This window comes from Danio rerio, chromosome 25 (genome assembly GCF_049306965.1).
Source record: "Danio rerio strain Tuebingen ecotype United States chromosome 25, GRCz12tu, whole genome shotgun sequence".
In the NCBI taxonomy this organism is placed as follows: domain Eukaryota; kingdom Metazoa; phylum Chordata; class Actinopteri; order Cypriniformes; family Danionidae; genus Danio; species Danio rerio.
The window spans coordinates 20,836,949-20,859,220 of NC_133200.1; the positions used below are offsets into that span (position 1 = coordinate 20,836,949).

At 35.3% G+C, this 22,272-nt stretch overlaps 2 protein-coding genes across 13 annotated transcripts in view; both read right to left on the reverse strand.

Annotated features, from left to right (window-relative positions):
* Window positions 1-240: 240 nt before the first annotated feature.
* Window positions 241-15,914, reverse strand: gtse1 (G-2 and S-phase expressed 1). 3 transcript variants are annotated; one of them, XM_005163013.6, is made up of 12 exons: window positions 15,817-15,889; window positions 15,495-15,552; window positions 15,168-15,225; window positions 14,119-14,746; window positions 12,287-12,448; window positions 10,987-11,128; window positions 8,971-9,345; window positions 6,783-6,852; window positions 6,490-6,702; window positions 3,374-3,680; window positions 3,183-3,299; window positions 241-584 (listed from the first exon to the last, which is right to left on the reverse strand). In XM_005163013.6, the coding sequence occupies exons 2-12, from the start codon at window positions 15,514-15,516 to the stop codon at window positions 492-494; spliced, it is 2,187 nt and encodes a 728-aa protein (XP_005163070.2). In that variant the 5' UTR covers window positions 15,517-15,552; window positions 15,817-15,889; the 3' UTR covers window positions 241-491.
* A 1,019-nt stretch (window positions 15,915-16,933) lies between these two features.
* atp2b1b (ATPase plasma membrane Ca2+ transporting 1b) overlaps window positions 16,934-22,272 on the reverse strand; it is a 55,276-nt gene continuing 49,937 nt past the window's right edge. For 9 of the 10 annotated variants that reach the window (XM_073942128.1, XM_073942126.1, XM_073942127.1 and 6 more), the window contains 3 exons: window positions 22,154-22,261; window positions 19,899-20,087; window positions 16,934-17,979 (listed from right to left, as the gene is read on the reverse strand). In XM_073942128.1, the coding sequence (XP_073798229.1) occupies window positions 17,641-17,979; window positions 19,899-20,087; window positions 22,154-22,261 (636 nt within the window). In that variant the 3' untranslated portion in view covers window positions 16,934-17,640. 10 annotated transcript variants of the gene reach the window in all.

The window sequence follows — 22,272 nt, forward strand, 5'->3', positions numbered from 1 at the left end:
TGAAAAAACAGTGGACAGATATCGCCCACTACAGTACTGGAGTATATTTGCATTTTATTTTTCACTTGCTGACATGTAACGAATAAAATAGCACAGAAAAAATACATATCGATTATGAGAAAGTCAAATTTAAAACAACAAACACAAATATTGACACTGCATGATTAAGACAAAATTCTGTGTGGGAGAATTATTTTTTTATTATTTTTATTTTCAATAAAAAAACTGCAACAGACACTGTAAATTTAATACATTTATTTGTACCTTCTGGGGGGAAATACAAGTTTCATTTTTAAAATTCAGAAAATTACCATAATTACATTAAATTCACATGAGACAGACAACACAAATAAAACAAACAAACAAAAAAAAGGTTAATAACGAAAACAGCAGCATCTGCTCTCCCTCTTTAGGTTCATGTTAGCACATTTGAAATGCTCCAGTTATTAATTTTTTTCTAGACACAGTTCACAGTAAAATCAGCAGGTCCTCTAAAACGATAAGTCGATCAGCGGCGCCACATTTTCAGATCTTTTCTTGTTCTCTGGACTCCACTTTATAAGAGGTGAACTCAGGTCAATTAACTAGGGGGAAAAATATATACATTAATACTTCATTTAAGTCACAAATATACACAAGGAATTCATGAAATGAAAAAACTACTATCCTTCACATGTTTGGGGTTTGCACAGGTACATTTGTTTATATCTTGCAATCAGTTCCTCTTTACAAAAATGAAATAACGTCTGAATTGCAAGAAAGAGTTTTTAGTTTATTACACAATTTACAGTGCATCTGGAAAATACACAGAGCTCTTCACTTTTTCCACATTTTATGTTACAGCCTTATTCCAAAATGAATTTAATTCATTTACTTTCTCAAAATTCTGCACACGTTACTTCATAATGACAATGTGAAAAAGACTTTTTCGAAAATTTGTTGTAAATTTATTAAACAAAAAACCTGAAAAGTCACATGTGCATCAGTATTCACAGCCTTTGCTCAATACTTTGTTGATGCACCTTTGGCAGCAATTACAGCCTCAAGTCTTTCTGAATATGATGCCACAAGCTTGGCACACCTGTCTTTGTGAATGTTTGCCCATTCCTCTATCAGGCTGAATGGGAAAACGACGGTTTACAGCCATTTTCAGATCTCTCCAGAGATGTTCAATAAGATTTAGATCTGTGCTCTGGCTGGGCCACTCAAGGACATTTACAGAGTTGTTGTGAAGCCACTCCATTGATGTTTTGGTGGTGTGCTTTAGGTCATTGACTGGAAGATAAACAGTCACCATAGTCTGAGGTCAAGAGCATTTTAAAACAGGTTTTCATTCAGGATGTCTCTGTACATTGCTGCATTCATCTTTCCTTCTATCCTGACTAGTCTTCCAGTTCCTGCTGTTGAAAAACATCTCCACAGCATGATGCTGCCACCACCATGCTTCACTGTAGGGATGGTATTAGCCTGGTGATGAGCGGTGCCTGGTTTTTCCAAACGTAACGCCTGGCATACACTACAAAGAGTTAAATTTTAGTCTCATCAGACCAAAGAATTTTGTTTCTTATAGTCTGAGAGTCCTTTAGATGTCTTGGCAAATTCCAGGCGGGGAGTGGCTTCCGTCTGGCCACTATCATACAGGCCTGATTGGTGGATTGCTGCACAGATGGTTGTCCTTCTGTAAGGTTCTCCTCTCTCTACAGAAGAATGCTGAAGATCAGACACAGTGACCATCGGATTATTGATGATCAACTCCCTGACTAAGGCCCTTCTCCCCCGATCACTCAGCTTAGATGGCCAGCCAGCTCTAGGAAGAGCCCTGGTGGTTCCAAACATCTTCCACTTACGGATCTTCCACTGTGCTCATTGGAACTTTCAGAGCACCAAAAATTCTTCTGTAACCTTCCCCAGCCTTGTGCCTCGAGACAATCCTGTCTACAGGCAATTCCTTTGTCTTCATGCTTGGTTTGTGCTCTGACATGCACTGTCAACCCTGAGACCTTATATAGACAGGTGTATGCCTTTTCAAATCATGTCCAATCGACTGAATTTACCACAGGTGAACTACAAATTAAGCTGATGAAACATCAAGAATGATCAGTGAAACAGAATGTACCTGAGCTCAAGTTAGAGCTTCACGGCAAAGGCTGTGAATACTTTTGTACATGTGATTTTTCTGGTTTTTTTATTTGTAATAAATTTTCAACAATTTCAAAAAGTCTTTTTCACATTGTCATTATGGGGTATTGTGTGTTAAAACGAGGAAATAAACAAATTTAATAAATTTTGGTAAAAGGCTATAGCATAAAAAATGTGGGAAAAGTGATATGCTATGAATACTTTCCGGGTGCACTGTAAATACAGTTAAGCCATCACATTTTACAGCTTGTATTTCGCAACAAAGTATGTTTTGCGATTCTGATTTTATTTTTAAGATGAGTTTGTATACGAGTTATGAGTTATTGACAGATTGTACAGAATTGACAAATATTTTTCTAGCACAATGATTTAATAATCTACAACAAAATAGAGAGAGCTTTGGTGATAACTAAAGAAATCTTTGCTTATTAACGATACTTAGCTTACTTAAGATAGAAATACCATCAAAAATTAAAAATAGTGGTCAGAAATGCACATTTATACACAACAAGAGACCCAAACAGCACTGCTGTATTTTAAACAAAAGCAAAATAGAGCTTTATTGTTTTCCATGTTATAATATTTTATATAAAGTTTCAGAAAATTTGCCATACTTGAAATGTTTATTATTTTTTAAATATTTCCCAGGTGGTGTTTCTTCACAAATCATCACAGTATTTCTTATAACATTTTCTTCCCTCTGAAGAAAGTCTTATTCAAGTTTGGCTGGAATAAAATATTCTTTTTTATTTCTAAGTTAAATATTATGAGCCCCCATTATCATTTATGTTAGATGATTCATGATTGATTACATAAACCACTGGTTTCCAATGACTTACCCAATTAACTAAATGCATGTATCTTGCAAAATAGTTTATGTTATTAGAAATTGGTCATTAAAGCTAGTGTTTAAAATCTATCCATTTCCTTTATTAAACCGCACTTCAACAACAATTGAAGAACAAAAATTTTACAGGAGGGCTAACAACTAATTAGACACCAAAAAACATGATTGCAGTCTGGACTACAAATGTTCCTCTCACCTGTCCCGCCCACGGCTTTCCAGAGGAGGTTTTGATCAGGTCTGGTGTATTGGACAAATCAATGAGCAGCTTTTCTGACAGCTGACGTGTTGGTGCAGGCGCATCCACCAGCAAAACCTACAAACATGATCAGATGCAATAAAACACACTTGCAACACAATTTATTTTAAAACACACTGATTTAAACTGACCTCTTTTTTCTCCATGTTCTTCTGCGGGTGCTGTTTGTGCATGTCTGCTGTGGTTGGAGGTGCAGGAGACTTGATGTCGACTGGAGAAGGAGGCTCTGGATCACACGATGAAGGCTCTGGTTGATGTGATGGAGGTTCTGGAGGAGGCTCCATGTCTGCTGGCTCACAGGCAGGAGATCCTTCAGACTCGTCCTCCATATTAAAGAGCAGAGAGCAGGGCTGGAGGTCAGCAGGAGGACAGGTCTCCTCAATGGACACAGAGGGCTGCTTGTATTCTGCTTTCTCACTCTCTTTCTTGTTTTCTGGGCTGTAGAAATGAAGTTAGGCTAGTAAGTAAGAGTTAGATGTCCAGTTACTGTATAAAGGAGTATTTATTTATATGCTATGGTATAAGTGAAATCACTTTTAAACAGATAATTCACACCAAAATGTAAATTCTGTCATCATTTACTGACAATCCAATAGTTTAAAATCTGTTTGAGTTTCTTTCTACAGCTGAACACAAAGGAAGATATACTGATAAGTGTTGGAAAGCAGCAGCCATTGAATTCCATAGTTTTTTTTTATTTTATTTTTTTTTCCTACTGTGGTTGTTGATGGCCCCTTATTTTTAACATTCTTCAGAATATCTTGTTTTGTGTTCAGCAGAAAAAAAGACATTTTTAAAAGCTTAAAAGCAAATGAGTGAAAGTAAATGGGCTGTATGCAAAGCTAGTGTTTTTCAGCCAATGATAAACTTTTAGTGAAAACTTAATAGGACTATTTTCATAAGGTTTCTTTTACAGCATCTGTGGTGTAATGTAATTATAATATATTCAGTTAAATAGACTTAAACATTCATTTAGTTGTTCAAGCTTAAAAGGTCACGAAATATCAAAACACATTTTTCTGAGCTGTTGACAGTCGTATGTGTCCCACACTGCTAAAAACACTATTAGGACACATATATTTTTAAAAATTTTTGCAAAATCATACTTCTGGTTTGAAACAAATTTTTTAAGCTGCGTCACGGTCACGAGATCTTAGCGTGTATTCCAGCATGTAGACTGGACGTCTGTACCTGAGGGTACCGTATTACATCTCTAAGTGTGCTGCATTTATGCATGAGTAAGACTTGGTTCAAACCAATCAGCGCGCTCTATTATGTATGTGCTGCAACTTCATTAATATACTTCGAAGACTGTAACTGAAACAGTGTTCAGACGGCAGAGAAACACCACGTTGTGTTGCCAAAACAAGTGGGAAAAGAATAAGAATTGTTTGGAGATACGGGTCGTCTGTGTTGCTTTTATAATTTGCTGTAGCGAAGGTTTTGTTTTCATTTTCTCTCTATTAGAGCGCTGCTGGACTCACGTGTGGATCAGTGCACGCAACATGCGACAGAAATACGTTTGTACGGAACATTTTTTACACGAGAGCTTTTCACATCTGTAAATTGTGAAATCCGGACTTGCTGCTCGTTTCCTGTAAAAAAAAGACGCAGCCCCAGTATGTGTTGATTGTCCTGTCTCTACAGATTTGGTAAGTGTGTGCGATCAGTGCCCTTTCTTTGTTCATTCAAATGGCAAAGTTATAGTTCGTATCGTCAGCAGTACTCTTTCAATATTATGGACTGAAAGATCCGCTGTAAATGCTGCTCTCAGTGTAAACGTGAACACTGCAAGCAAACTGTTGCCGACCGTCGTGTTTAATTTTCGCCAAATTTTGTGAAAAGATCGTCTACACACACACGGCTTTCTGACCTATTTAGTACATCTGGGTTATTGAGAAATGCAGAGTTTTTTTTCTCTTATATGATGTGCGGTCTCAAACATTCCACCGTCATTAAACACAGTCACTGCCTTACTCTCCGGCATCTGTGTGTTTGTTTTTCGTGAAAATCAGCGCCTGCCCAAATGGGAACTCCCATTTTTATTCAAATCCTTCCCCTTTTCCCTCCCCGACACTCCCACCCAAACAGAGCTAGACACAACCACTTTCCTGACTTTTTCCAAACTAGAGGTGTGAAAACACCCTGCTAAAACGGGGGTTTCATGGCCCTTTAAAACTAGGTGAAAAGACGTGTTTTTAAAGAAGTCAGACCTTACACGTGGAAAGACAGTTTACTGAAAGCGCTGAAGCTGGCTGGCTGAAATTTAAAGTCTACGAGTATATACCCCATGTAGAGAACATTTTTATTTTTTGGGGTTCATCTTAGAAGTCAGGCTGCAACTAATGAATAATAATTTAATCTGTTGATTATTTCTTTGAGTAAACAAGTAGAAATCTACAGGTTATGAAATGTAATCATTTTAATAATAAGATCAACTAATGAACTGAAGGTTATCTTATAAGTAGGTTCAATTAAAGATATTTTAATTAGTAAATTGATCTCCCTAATTTTTTGATTGATTAGAAAAATGTAAATATTATTAGAATGTCATCGTTTTAATGAGTGACAACAGTTACGTGTGTACTGTTAAGTATGGATGTAACGATACAATCAAGCTACAATTTAATACGATTCATAATACTGATCTCACGACACCCTCTTTACAATTTGTTTAACAAAATGTGTTAAAAATCTGTTTAATAGTGATTTCAAAACCTGAGATTATGAAATTTAGAATAAGTGCCTTTTTGTTATTAGAAGTACTGCACATTTCTTTGTAAAATCAAAATCTTTGTTGTTAAACAACAAATTAAATCAATATTATACAACAAATTTTAAACAAAAAAAGTAAGAAATAATAATTTAGAAAAAGTATCTTAATTTAAATAAACTAAGCCTTTGTCTACTTAGCTTGGATCAGGTTTTACTTTTATTATTATATATAATAAACATCAGCATATCCACATTTTCTGGCATGATCTCTGAACATTTAAAATGTCCCTGCTGGTGATTCAAATAAATGATTAAAAACTAATGAGTATTCTGATATCTGTTTTTTAATTAACTGATTTTATTAAAAATGTGTAATATAAAAAGTTTAATAAGCCGGAGAAGAAAAGCTAAATTTGAAGCATTCTCATGTTTGACACCTTGATCAATGTTTTCATAGCTAGATGCTATTAATAAATAATGAACCTCCATCAGTGTTTCTCATATAGAGAGGCAGTAGAAGGGCTAGAAATACCTCAAACAAGTGGGCACTTCGTCAGCAGTGGATGAGCGCTGTGTGATCTGGACAGGTTTACTCAGACGTGACACACTTTTAGGTGTGAGAGCAGGAATGCCAGACACACGGCGGTTTACTGGGGTTGGAAGAGCTGAGGGTCTCCTTAGTTTACTGGCCACGGCTGAGGGCGTCAGGAGGCCTGCTGGAGGAGCCGCTAGATGATCAGGAATACTGTGAAGATCAGAGACAGAGTGATGAGAAACACCCAAAACAGCAGAAATCTGCAAACAATGTATTATTTACTAGATTACCTGTCAACACTGCACGCGGTCAATAATCTCTTTGGCTTCATGATACGGGGGACATCAGGTGATGTGGAAGCTATAAATAAAACATTTACATTTATAAATAAAACACACATTTTAACATATGATTTTCTGCAGCAATATAAAGTACTGATTAAATCTTTTAAAAACGACAGTTTATTCAAAACTGAAAATTCTGTCATCAGTTGAAATTTCTTTCCAGGTATGACTTTTTTTCTTTTGTTGTACACAAATGAAGATTATTTGAAGAAAGCTGGAAATCATTGACTTGCGTAGAAGAAAAAAATATTATGGATGTCAATGGTTACAGGTTTTCAGCCTTTCAAACTATCTTAAATAATAGCATACATTGATAAAATATTTATTTAATAAATATAAAAATAAAACCACAAACAAAAGAATACACAAAATAGATTTAACAATAATATATGATAAAATGAAAAACATCTTAAAAATATACAGTCTTAATTTTAGGGTAAAAAATGCATTTAAGGTCATATTGCAGGCCAAAATAAAATGTTAAATATAGGAAATTATATTTGTTATACAAAAAATATATATTATAAAATAAGCAAATAAATAAATAAATAAAAACCTTTATTCTATGACCATTACAACTTTTGTTTAATGTCAATTTTTGGGGATACACATTACATTAAAGTTTCCTCAAATTATAAAAGAAAAATAAATACAAAATTTAACAATAGCTGATGCACATTACAGCACTTACGAAAAACAACTATAAAGTTGTATCTATTAGTATTATTTCATAAACCAAAGCTAACATGTTCTATGGTTGTATTAATACTAAATAACAATAATAAAGATTAAAAAATATTTTAACAAATATCCTGTTTATTGTTACTATTTACCAATGCTGTAACTAAATGTAAATCATTGTAATTATTGTTTCTTTTCTTATTGTAATTACTTTATTCATTCATTTTCTTTTCGGCTTAATCCCTTTATTAACCTGGGGTCGCCACAGCAGAATGAACGGCCAACTTATCCAGCACATTTTTACGCAGCGGAAGCCCTCTCAGCCGCAACCCATCTCTGGGAAACTTAATTACTTTTTATTTCTTCATTTTATTTAATAAAAGTTCCTAAAATGAGCTTTAATATACACTATCCTAAAACAAACATATGTTTCTGTTAATACAAATATATTTAGTTCACATAGAAAAAGTGTAAATAGTTTATTTTAATCATGTCCCCTTTACATTTTTCAAAAGATTGTTTTTATTGAGATGGTAAAGAGAATTTGAGGAGTGAAAAAAAAAAAAAAAAAAAATTTGACCCAAAAATTTAAATTATCTTATTTTCTCTCCCTTTACTTGTTTTAGACCTGTTTGAGTATCTTAATTCAGTCACAAAAGAAGATATCCAGAAGAATATTCAATAGTATCTGGATGCAGCCTTTATGATGCAAGCTGAGATTGCGTCACTCAGCGATGCAATGTCAGACACAATGCACTCAAATGGAGCTAGTGACGTCACTGTGACGGGCAGGGTTAAGGGTGTGGTTAGGTGAGCCCTTTAAAAATCCTTGGATGCAGCCCAGATTGCACTGCACCAGGTCTGCAGCCAGACCCCTCTCAGAATATTAGGTGAAAAACAGCAACTGCTGACTTCTATAGTATCAACAAAAATGCTTTAGGAAATCAATGGCTGCTTTTTTAGCAAAGCATTGCCGACATTCTAACGAACGGTGTATTTACTAAATACGCAACACAGTGACTCAGTGGTTAGCACTGTTGCCTCACAGCAAGAAGGTCGCTGGTTTGAGTCCCAGCAGGCCAGTTGGCATTTCTGTGTGGAGTTTGAATGTTCTCCCCGTGTTGGCATGGGTTTCCTCCAGGTGCTCTGGTTTCCCCCACAATCCAAAGACATGTGCCATGGGTGAATTGAGTTAACTAAATTGGCAGTAGTGTATGTTTGTGAATGAGTGTGTATGGATGTTTCCCAGTACTGGGTTGCAGCTGGGAAGGCATTCGCTGTGTGAAACATGCAAAACATATGCAAACGTAGGTGGTGCCTACAACAGCAGAAATAACAATGTTTCCTTGGTTACTGCAGTAAACCAATCTGCGTCAAGTCAAATCTATTTTTAAGACCCTGCGGACACACTGTAATAGCTCTTCTACGTTAGCGTTGCATATGTTTTCCTCACCTTCAGACTTGTGAACTGCTTTCATGTAGTTTGTTGGCGTGGGCACCACTGAGAGTCTCAGTTTCGGGTTTCCTCGAAAAGCACTTCCGACTTTAGCAGCGGATGCAGGGATGCTGGATGTCTTTGCCGGAGTCTGAAGCTGTTGAGGCGGCAACGGCTCTGTCTTTTTCATGGGTGTCGCTTTGACAGGCCTGGGCATAATTTCAGACGTCCTTCTGTTCTGTGTAGTGATGGAGGTGCGTCTGCTGACGACTGGGTCTGGGTTTCGGGCAACAACTGAGGATTTGCGGCTAGAACTCGGTAACATGCTGACACTGCTCTGAGAACGAGTGCCGATGCTGTTAGTGCTGGAGTTTAGAGAGGAGTTGAGTTTGGCTGGAAAATATTAGGAAAAAGGAATATATTTTTTTTTATTATTTTTGTCTCATTTTCTTCATTAAACAATTTTATTTATAAGGCTTAAGGTCATATATTAAGCAAACTTCTTCTTCTGAGAGTGATACGCCTTACATACTAATGAAGACTACATCTTTGCAAAAGTAGATTGAGCTGATGGAAATGCAACTGCCTAAATGTTTAAGGGCGTACTCACACTATGCACAGTTGCCCTGGGCATGCTTACGTCATCGATGATGTGCTGTTCAGTTTAGAAAGCAATCTCGCTCAGCACAGTGAAGATTGCTTTAGTTATACGGTTGTAGTTGTTTGGGATGCAGTGACACGCAGTCAAATATTTTATTGAACAGATCAGCCACTTTTCACAATCATAATAAATGATTAAAAAATAAACACTCATTTGGATATAGGTCTAGCACAAAAATCTAAAATTTAAAAATTTTAAACTCTTTTTTGACATACAGGTATTACAGTCAAAGGTTTTTGGGAGAATTTAGGCATCTTGTTTTATAACTTTATAATCCAGAAAATAAACGCATCTTTTGTAAAATAAAACAGCATGTTACTTCAAGAAATCCATCTGTAAAAACTTTTAGAGTACAGATATCCCAAGGTGTCCATATCCGGGACCAGGCCGTATCCTGAGCTGCTGCGCTGTTGGTCATGGGGAGTGGAGAGCATGAGACTGATTCCAGTGACGCTCCAGGGACAGACGAGTCTTCGCTGAGGCCAGCTTCCAGCCTCCACTGCTGAGACTGCAGCTCTGCACAAGACTTTTGGCCAGCGGAGAAATTAAAATGGTCGTGCCGAACTGAGTCTGGTTCTCTCAAGGTTTTTTTTCTTCACTCTCCTATTGGTGAAGTTTTTTTTCCCTCTCTGCTGTCGCCACTGGCTTGAATGGTTCAGGATCTGAAAAGCTACTCATCTATGAATTTGCTCTTCAGTGTTTGGACTCTCAATAATGACTTCAAACCACACTGAACTGAGCTAAACTGAACTGAACTTAAACACTAAAAACTGAACTACCCTGATCCAGTTACTGATTCAGTGACCATTTATGTGAAGCTGCTTTGAAACAATTTACATTGTAAAAGCGCTATACAAATAAAGCTGAATTGAATTGAATTGAGATATAAATAAAAATGATGGAGTTTGGTGTATGTTAGAATTGCTGAAGTGGAAAGTTATGTGCAGAAGGAAAAGCTAATTTTGAGAAAAATATTGTAAGTATCCACGTAAATTATTATAATTTTAAAAATATAACTGATTAAATGTGACAAAAACATTTAAAACCTGTTTAGGGTGTCTTCTTTACATTAGACTGAAATAACTTCTTTAAAAAATCAAAAGGACCAAACAAAACTAATGGATACTTGAAAAAAATTGTCTTCAGTGTCTTAACTTCAAATAACCAGCAGATGGCATGAGATACCCAAGATTCTTTTTGTTTGATCACTTCATTACTTTTGGTTTCAAAAAAATGCATTTATGCTTTAACAAAAGGTGGATTGCAACAAAATATAATGTACAGAATTTAATTAAAATTATTAAATGTCATTTAAGATTAACTATGAACATGCAATATATAATAGGGTGGCCTATGAGGATCTGAAAGATCACCTTTGCTCCCCGGAGAGACCGTTAGACTGGAGTTAATGCTGGACACAGATGAAGAGGAGGACGAGGTGTTTCTCCTTCTGTCCACAACCCTTGAGTTCTGAAGTGAAGGAGCTTTAAGAGCAGATGGAGCTCGCAGCTCTGTCTGAATGATAAAGCAAATAGTTAAACATACATTTATGAATAACAGCTAGGGCTGCACAAAATATCGTTTTTGTATCGATATCGCAATGTGCACATCCGCAATAGTCACATCACAAAAATATGCAATGCTGAGTCTGAATTATAGTTGAGCAGGAGCAACAGAATTGTATATAATCACTCTATTTACACAGTATTTATATGATTTATGCTAAAAAAATTCTTACTTACACTTTTTGTCTAGTTTCTCATCCAATTATCAAAATTTAACTTCACTGGCAGATAATTTAGCTTGTTTTAAGGGAAAAACTCTTCATATTTTTACCTATTTCTTTTGACAGTAAAAACAAAACAATATTTTTACTTGCTCTAAGAATTTTTGGATATATAGACTGGAAACGAGATGAAACAAAATGTAAAAAAAATAATAATAATAATTTTATGTAAATTGTGATTATTCAATTTCTACTGTTTGACTTCCAGAAAACAATCAAATAGTCCATTTCAAACCATCTTGTAAAACTGTGTTCATAGAGCAATATTTCAAATCGCAAAAAAATAAAATATCGTAATGTCAGATTTTTCCAATATCGTGCAGCCATAATAAGAGCATTTTAAAAATATGTAACATGACTAATTACTGGTATTAGATATCCCCCTGTATTGTAATAAATTACATTAAATAGCAAACAACTTGCATATTTTCCCATTAAAAAACAAACACCCTATTCTATAACTGTCTGGGGGTTAGTATTTTTAAAAACGAATTAATTAAATACTATTATTAATATTATTACGCTATAATGGACCAAGGATGTAACAATATGTTTAAAGGTGAATGTGAATATATAGTGTAAAAAATGTCTACAAACAAAAAGTAAACTAATATAATTTTTTCTACTCTATTTGTCATAGAAATGTTTCAAAGCAAAAAAACATATACATTCATGAATGAATATAATGCACTTTAAAAAAAAATCTGTAATGTGGCCAAATACCAGTATATTCATCCTCTTCTATGGTACTAAAGTACAGACATTAATTGGAAACCCATATTTTTATTAAGCAAGGGTTTATGAAACTGATAAAAATGTGTAGTGTACTATTGTATCAAAAGATCCTGAATATTTAAACTGCATACAACAGTGCCAGATCATTTTACCTTGTTTCTGGCCGGAATGCTGCTTCGCCCAGGCAAACTAGTGTTTAAGGAGGAATCACTGACGTCAGAAGCAACGCTGGTGTTATCAGAGAGAAGGTCTTCAGAGGAGCCAGCTCTACTTGTGTTTCTACTGCTGGGGCTGCGCTTCAGACCAAAATTACCCTGAAACACAGTAATAAACACAGAGTAAACCTCATATGTTAAACACTAAGATCCATTATATGTAACATAATATGTAGTTAAATTAAGAGTGTGCGATATCTTACAATTTAATTACTTACAGAGATGCTTTGTTTCTAAATGAATCACTCATTCAAAATAATAAACTCAGAGACAGTACTGGCTGCTTTAGGGTATGTTTAAACAACGAATTAAAATTAAGGAATATAGTTCATCCAGAAACACCCTCATCGTTTACTCATCAGCAAGTGGTTGAAACTTAGGAACTTCTTTTTTTTCTCTTGAACACAAAATAAGATATTGTGAAGAATGTAGCAGCCTTAGTAGGACATAATGCTGTCCAACATTCTTTAGCATATCTAATTGTTATGTTCAACAAAAGAAAGAAACAAAAACAGATTTGGAAGAGGAGGATGAGTTGTAAACCTTTCAACTTTTCCTGCACTTGTCATACATTTACACATTTAATTCAGCGTGGGTGCCTTAATGCAACCTTCTGAAAGTTGGTTTCAAAGAGAAAGGTTTTTTCAATTTTTCAATTCAGCTTTATTTGTGTAGCGCTTTTACAATGTAGATTTTGTCAAAGCAGCTTCACATAAATGGTCATAGTAACTGGAACAGTGTGGTTCAGGTTTTAGTGTTTAAGTTCAGTTCAGTTCAGTTTAGCTCAGTTCAGTGTGATTTAATCATTACTGAGAGTTCAAACACTGAAGAGCCAATTCATGGCGATGCGTAGCTCTACCAATCCTGAACCATGCGAGGCAGTGGCGACAGCGGAGAGGGAAAAAAATAAAAAAAATAAATAAAAAAAAAAGAGAGTTTTGAAAATGAAAACTTTGACAGTAAAATGTATAAACTTTTAACAGTAAAATATGCCCTTAATGTCACTGTATTGCTTATAATTTTATCACCCATGTATATTTTTAGACCACATTTTATGTACAATGTATATACTGTAAATTTTCTTTTTCTTAAACTACTATTTTTTATTTATTTTTTTTATTAATGTTAAGCACCTTGGGTCTGAGAGTAACGCAATTTCGATTCTCTATATGTCTTGTACATGTGGCTGAATTGACAATAAAGCTGACTTTGACTTGACTAAAAATTCTTTTGCTAAAACAGTGACAATCCCTTTGAATCGAAAATATAGATCCACATGGAGATATTTACACCACGCAAGAATAAAGAATTACAGAAAAAAATGTGACTCATAAGGCTAATGCATGTCAAGTCATAAGCATGGTAGATCATTTGGATTTCTAATACAGTAACAAACTTTATCTTAATTTGCGGTTTTATATTGTGCACGGTGTGCTTTTTTAGAAGCCGAACAAAAAAAAAAACATCAAAATACATAAGTGTTGAAAAAAAAAAGTGGGCACGCTGCCTAAAAATGCATTGCCGTGGTAAACGCGACCTTGTGAGGAGGCATAAATTTGCCATGACTAGTCATTCATTTTGTGCTTTGTGAAAATACATAATTGTTTAGCGATTCACCTCACTTTATCAAGTCTTATTAACACTTAAGTGTCACATTTATTTTACACCTGCCCTAAAGCCAGTATTAAAAACAACACTATGCAAATTATTCATTCAAAAGATGTCTCTTTTGTGTAAATATCGCACACCCCTAATAAAAGCATTCTCACTCTGCTTGGAGGAGGAAGCCTAGTTTTGTTGGCTGGTAATGGTTTTGCACTACATGAAAGCCGTGAGTTCCCCTGGCCGGTGGGTTTGCTGGGTAACACCCCACTATTGGCCATAAGGACTTTGCTTTTGGATGCCAACTTATGTTGCGTCACAGCAGGCCTGACTGGACTGGATGTACTGAGACGTGGCTTTCCAAACCCAGCCTTCCCGTTAGTCTTCATCATGCGCTTCTGAATGGCGGGTGGAAGCTGCTTCATTGGACTGTCCTGCACTAGGAAGGTCTCTCTTTTGATGGGACTCAGAATATCAGCTGGCTTGCTGAACAAGTTCAGTTTAGTTGCTGCATCATCTTCAAATGTCTCAGTTTGACAGGAGGACACAACGCTGCTCTCGGCTGCAGAATCAGTGATGGTTTGCTCTATGTGGCTGGCGAGTTGTTGAGCTTCTTTGCAGATTTCATCAAACTTTTCTCCAGTAAGTGGACTCCAGCTGGGCTCTTCTCCCAGAGATGGACCACTGCTTATATTGTCCTTCACGTGAGTCTCGACACCATGAGAGATGCATTTCTCTTTATGACTGACTGGACCCACGAAGACCTCATCTTCAACTTCATAATCTCCTTTAGAGCTACGAGAGAGCATTTCATGTGTTAAAAAGGGAAACCACAGTACAGTTCATATTTTGTAGCACTTATCAAAGAAGAGGTTCTCAACTAGAGGCATCGGTAGATTTACAAGACAAGTACTTTTAAATAAATTGCACTAAAATGAGCATCAACACATGCTAAAACACTTCATTTCATGTTTTGGCAGAAATCGCATGTTAATATTTAGTTTTTATATTTCCCATGTTTTTGTCAGGTAAAAACTGAGCAAAATTATTCTCTCACAAACAAACACAAATAAATTTTTTTTTTCATTTTTCTTTTTAATAATTTAGCTTTTTATTTGAGTCTCAATAATGCTAATTTATCTTTTAAGATATTGATTAACAAAACATTTTAACTTTAGACAACATTGATTTTACATACTTAACAATGAAAACAAACCTTCCAGGTGACAAGGAAACGTCAAAGTCAAATTTCTCCTCAGCCAGTGAAACAAAATCTGCAAGTAAAAGTGACAATAATAAACGGCAAAGCAAATTAAAAAATAAAATATACATAATTTACCAAATTATTTTCGGTGTTGCTGTCATACTACACTAACACAAAACGTACACTGTGGTATACCGTGTTGTTTTAGACATGTACCATGGTACTTTTTCTGACAAGTACCAGGATAATAACATCAGATTTATCGCTGTACCACGAAACAATTACTTTTTTGTAAGTATAGTTTAGACAGATTTTGATTAGAAAACCCATAAACGTTACCACTGTGAGAAAGTGATGCCATCTTCAGCCAGGAAAACAAATGGAGGCCAAAGTCCTGCTAACAGTAGCACAATGTTATGTAGTTCCCCATTTGATTACGACACGTTTCAGTCATAGGCAAATACATTTCAAACCAAATACACAATAAAATACTGGTTATAAAACTTTCGATAGTTATTTATGCGAGCATTTTGTATGTGACAAAAAATAACGTTACATAAATAAGACACAACTCATGCAGCTTCAGCGGTTGAACTAATTACCGACAGAAATTTAAGCTTAAAACATATAGTAGATGTTTAATAAGGACAATAATACTTACGTTTTGTCCAAAGCTTTGTTTAGAGTTTAATTTATTAGCAGCAGTGTTGTCTATTCACAGGCACTAGCGATCTGTTTCCACATTTCAAATTTCGAGGTCTGGTTTCGAAAATCACGTGACTTGATTGCTGCAACGGGATTGGCGAAGCAGATTTCCGGAAAGCAGAGCCGTCATGTCGACGTTGCGCAGCACAAAATCAATGATGCATTGTTACAGATAATATTTAATAGAATGTATGATTTTTTTGAATATAACAAAATATACAGTATCAAATAATCCTTGAAAACATATTGAATTACTTCGAAATTAGTTTTATAAAGCAAGGACATTTCTAATTATTTTAATTTAATATCTTTTTTATTATTAAATACAAGAATAATAACATTACTGGACAGAAGAAAAATTCAATAACAAAAAATTAAGAGGAGAAAAAAAAAACTCTAAGTATTAAGTATTATAAAAATCTAAGTATTGCCTTTAAGAACTTATTTTGTGTATAAAAATGTACAGTGTAAAAAAAAATTAACAAAAAAAATTATCAGAGAAATACAGACTATATATGTGGTCTAAATCATATTTAAATATGGACGATAAATAAAAAATAATGTTATTCCAAAAACGTTTAATGTGTGTGCAACTATAGAATAAGTGAAATAAAATCTCTTCATGTATATTGCAAAAAGTACACAAATTAGATATATCAAAATAATAAGCAATTTAGGAATTTTTAGGAAATACATTATGCAAAATCTTAATATGTATCTCTCCTATTTTGTTAATCATGCTGATTTTTTTCAGGTAATAACCATGCTCTCTTCCATGGAATGCCGGAACGACTTATAACACAATTGAAGGATTTGGCTGGCAGTAAGAAATTACACAATGTCATCAATTCTACATAATCCTGAATATTGCCATAATTTTTAAATAAGTCCACCACAAAAACAAATCCTCTTTCAGACTACCTATCAATAAAAAGACATTTCTCACAAATTAAGACATTAGAGTTGTTCCAAAGCATTTCTTTGTGTGGGGAATTCTACTGTAATAATGTTAATGTCAAGATGGAGCATGTTTTGTGCAACCAAGATGCGAAATAAAAACAATGATTAAGTTTATCTAAATATGAATATTTTATTGTCAAAACCCATACACATACTTAAAGACTTCCGAATGTAAATTAAACCACAAAGACCATTTACATTTACAAAATTATATTCCATAAACAGATGGAAAAATATTCTTTCCCAAAACGGGAATGAAACTAACAATGAAATTACAATTATCCCACAAATTCCTGTCTAAAGTTCTTTCCTATTTACCTTTACTAATATTACATGTTTAATGTTCCATTTCAAATCCTATGCCACATCCTGTTGAAATCCTGTTGAAGTCTTCATATTACCATCATCACAACAATTCATAAAGAGCGATTTCTTGACCAAAACTGATGTGTTTGAGGAGGTGAGGAGACTTAAATATGATAAAAACACTCTAAACAGAAGATACACATACATTTTAGCACAACCTCCCTGAACTACGACATGTCCTTTCTTGTTTTTCATTTGGTTGATTAAAAAAAAAAAGACAAAAAATGAGCACAATGTATCACTGTAAACCAGCAAATCATTCCCTTAATACACCTCAGATGTGTCCATTTTTGTTTTTAAGAAACAAGAGGCCTGTAACTGACGACTTTATACGTCATAAAATAAATAATAAAACAAACTCTCATGAAATACATAAAAAACACACACACACAAGATTCTCTACTCTTCCAGAAGAATCAATGTGCCTTTGGTCGTGGATTTAGGTGATGTTGGATTAGAGCGATGTCTCCAGGCTGTGTAATGGGCTTCCAGGAGTGGGAGGAAGGATAGTTTTTGTTAGATCTATGTGGTGATGGAAGCCCCTGCCATCGATGGCGTTATTGTTCTGATTGGGGGAAGATAAAACTAGAGGCAGTGGAGAAGGAGCTGCGTTGCGTTTGGTGGGTGCGTCCTCCTCAGGATCTGTGTCGTCGATTAGAGGAATCGCTGGTTCTGAATCCTCGATGCGAAACTCCGGATGACTCATGAAATTGTGAATAGAGCTGCGAGACTCAGGCGTCTCAAGGCCGTCGTATGGGGACATGGAATCCCGGAAAGCATTAACCACACGGATCTGAGGAAACAACAACAAAACCAAATAGAAATCAGAGGTCAGGAAACTCAACAACATATAACCTTTGACCACCCAAATTTGTTTACAACTTGCTGCACATTTTCCCTGCATTGTTAGGAAACATGTTTAATTGACAGCAGTGTAAATAATGTATATATTATTGATCCAATAACATTGTACATATTGCACACAAGTGAATATTTGTTTAATATGTTTTACATAATTTGACAAAATTACAAATGGTTGGGAATGATTAATAACAAATATCTTCGGCTTACAAGCTCTTCACAGATGCTTTTTACTAATTAATATTACATACAAAAGTTCATACACATATTAAGAAGTACAATTATTAGATTTTTTTGCATAATACCTGATTGCATTTTATTTAACACATTTTTTTACATTTCATGTTTTAAAACTTACTGCAGTTTTTATTTTATTTATTTATTCTTTGTTTTGAATTTTTTTCTATAATTTTTCCTTCTATTTTAATGATAATTTTTATATATTTTAAGATTAAAGCAATTTCCCAGTACTGGGTTGTGGCTGAAAGGGCATCCTCTGCGTAACACATGCTGGAACAGTTGGCAGTTCATTCCACGGTGGATAATCAGGGACAAAGCCGAAGAAAAACGAATTAACAAAGATTAAAGCGAGTAAAAACTAAAAAATTCTGTATGCCCTACATTTTTTATTCATTCATTCATTCATTCATTCATTCATTCATTTTTTCTGGCTTGGTCCCTTTATTAATTAGGCATCGCCACAGTGGAATGAACCTCAATGAAATCAAATCAAATGAAATTTTCTAGTCATCTCAACTTATATCAATCAAACAGACTAAAAATATTAAGTCAAACTTAATGTTTAACTTTAAAAGATTAGTTGAAGTCTGTTTAACTGTTTTATTATTGGGCTTTTCTTCAAATTAAAACAAGACATCTAAACATCTGAACATCACATTAAAACAAAAGAACTCCAGTATGACATACAAAACTTATAACGATAATAACAACAGTAAAAATAAATAAATAAATAATACTTTATCAACAGTAATTCACGGTTTAACCATGATGTTTTAAATAAGTTCTCTTCTGCTGTCGGGTCCACTTGGTTGCAGGAGTGTAGAGGGATTCTATATGCTATAAAAGTTTTTTAACTTCCCTTTGATAATGTATATGTCAGTTTTTCCAGAGCAAGATCACAGGATATTTTCTTGATCCATTGACTAGAAGAGGGCCTTAAAGTCTCTTGTATGTACAACCAGAGTACTTTTTTCGTACATATGAAATGAACAAATATATGTTGTTTTGATAATCTTTAATCAAACTCTGACCATCTGTTTCCGTGTTTGGAGTGGAAGTCCACCTGTTCACGTCAACCTGAAGACTTTTATGGTACCTGTGTATCGATAACCTTAATTAAGGCCCCTCTTTCCATTAGTTTGCTATGAGAAAATGATGTGCAAAAGAAAGCCCTTCCCTATATTCAGTTCCAGTTGATAGTACTGTACATCACCATACTGATATAAAAGTCTCAGCAACTTCCAGTTCATTCAGGGGGACTTTAAACTCAAATCAAACTTAGAACAACAACATCATTAATGGATAGTTTAGCCAAAATTCCGACATTATTTACTCATCATCCGCTTGTTTAAAAGATATTTAAGTTTCCTTTCTCTGTTGGAGAGAAATACTAAACATTATTTTGAAGAATGTTGGAAACTGGAAGACATTGACTTCCAGTACGTTTTCCTACTCTGTCTGAGTATATGGCAAGCAGTTGCCACCATTTATCAAAAGTCCTCTTGTGTGTTCAACAGAAGAAAAACCTTCATAAAGGATGAGTAAATGGTAAGTCATTTATTTATTTTTAAGTTCAAGAAAGACTGCGGTCCTAAGAAAAAAAACGATTACCTGTGTCTGGATCCTGTTGAGACCCCTGCACCACAGAACCTGCCCCCTTCTCAGCTCCATTTCTGCATGGTCGATTTCATCCAGGTCTTCCATCTCCTCCAGCTCGTCCTCGGGGATCTCCTCCTTTTTAGTGCCATGACCCATGGTTATCAGGAACTTCAGTCGTCTTGTGGGAACGGTGGAAATCACCTGAGGGTCAAAAGGTATTTGGTGAACAATCACGCAGTGAAGTATTTCTGAAAAGGTAAGTAGTGTGACTGCAATGCAGCTCTTTCCTGAAATGTGTAATTCAGCTATTTGTGATTATAAAATGACAGCAAATTCTCAAAGACCAAAGAGCATTTTAAATCAAGTTATTTCTTCTCAAAAGAAATTCTGTTTAAATTTTTAGGTTAAAGTCAGTAATTTTAGTCTTACCTCCTGCACAAACATACCTAGGTTTGTACGGAGCCGATCACACCACAAAGTGCTTTTCAGTTCAGAAAACATGAAGCAACACAGTGCCTTTTTGTGGATTTTACAAAGGAGCAGTGCACTGTGCTTTATATGCTGCTTGGCAATCACTGTAATAATGCTCTTGGTGCAGGAGTGAGTGAAATTGGCAACTATTTATGCACAGAGTTTTTTCAACTACAATTATTTTTTCAAATAAATTAGTTATTTTTTTCAAATAAACAGTGCACAAAATGCTCGCTGCCAATAGAAAACTATTTTTAAAAGGCAGATCTCACTGAAAAAAAAAAAAAAACACATTGTGTGTTTGGGGCCAAACAAATCTGAAGTCTACAGTCTTCTCTGGCTGCCTGCAAACAAAATCTGCTTTGACTCTCAATCACTGAGGTTGATTTGTGTTCTCAACATGCCAAGGAGATGTTGTTTTTGTGTTATGTAAGGGCCGAGACACACCAAGCCACTCAATGGTCGGCCACTGAGCAACGTCAGGTCATCAACAAGCATCTTGTGGGCTAGTTTGTTTGGTTTGTTTCACATGCCGACTCTGGTCCTGCTCACATTAACGGGAGTTCCCCCAATTCAGCTTGTAGAATTGATTTTGCTGAGGTTGGAGCAGTCGGTGAGAGAGAGCACTCTGATTGGCTATTCAGCTACATATTAGATCAGTGGTTCTCAAAGTGGGGGTCGGGACCCCCCGAGGGGTCGCGGAACAATGAAGGGGGGGTCGCCTGGTGATTTCCAAAAATCTATTTATTTTTATTAAACCATAAGAATTAACATATTTTATCCATAACTATACTGAAAATAAAAATAGTAGTTTAAAGTTACTATATACCATATAGTTACTATAGTAGCTTATAGTTACTAGTTCTATTGGATTGCGACCCCTGGGGTAATTACATTATATTAAAGGCAACAATAGCGTCAGATGCATTTTGATTTTCATCAGGTTATACTTTCTGGCACATTTTAAGCACTGACACAAATTTAATTGGTGTGTCTGCGTCATTGCATGCAAGGTTTCTATATTTATAACCACCTCAGAGGATATTGGGTGTCGCGAGTCACTAGCATTGTTATTTTGGGGGTCGCGGGCTGAAAAGTTTGGGAACCCCTGTATTAGATCATGAGGACAAAAACTGAAGGGGAAAACCCAAGTCAAAAGTCAACACAAAAAAGCCAGCTGTTGTTTAATCGCTTTTCCAATTAATTTGCAAATGATATGGACAATTAGACATGTTTGCATGAGTACCAAACACTGTGGTATTACATAAACTCTGCTTTGTTTGTTTTTATATGTGCAGCATTATTTACGGATTGCCTTTGCGAAATGACAATGCAGACTACTGCCACCTGCAGGTATGGAAGTGTACAAATTCTCATTCAGGCTCAGAATGCCTGTTCTAGTTTCAGTTGGCTGTCATACTTGTTTAGCCCATGGCTAGTTCTTTGACGTTGGCTTGGTATGTCCCTTGGCTTAATCAAATCCACTTCAGTTCCAAAGGATGAGGACTTAGCAATTACAATATGTAACATTGTGTATATAAGTCTTTGGGGCTGAAATTCTGGAGCACCCAACCAATCAGAGCAGAGTAGACACTCAAAAGCTAGGAGTTCAGAGAGATGGATTCTCACATTTTCTAACATTGTGAGAAAAGATCTGATGTTGCAATGTATATTATAAGAAAATGAAATGTTTTTTGACCTGGGATAAATGTAAACCTACTGTAGGAGACTTCTAAACCTAAACTGGTAAACTTTAAGATAGCACAACAGAGACACTTAAGATTTTCAACACCTACCTGTCCCCATAGAAGAGATCCAAAACCAAGGAAAACGCACCACAGCCACTGCTCAACGGAGAGACCAACACAGCTAAATGGCTTCCCTCCAAACTGCACAATTACAAACTAAAAAACAA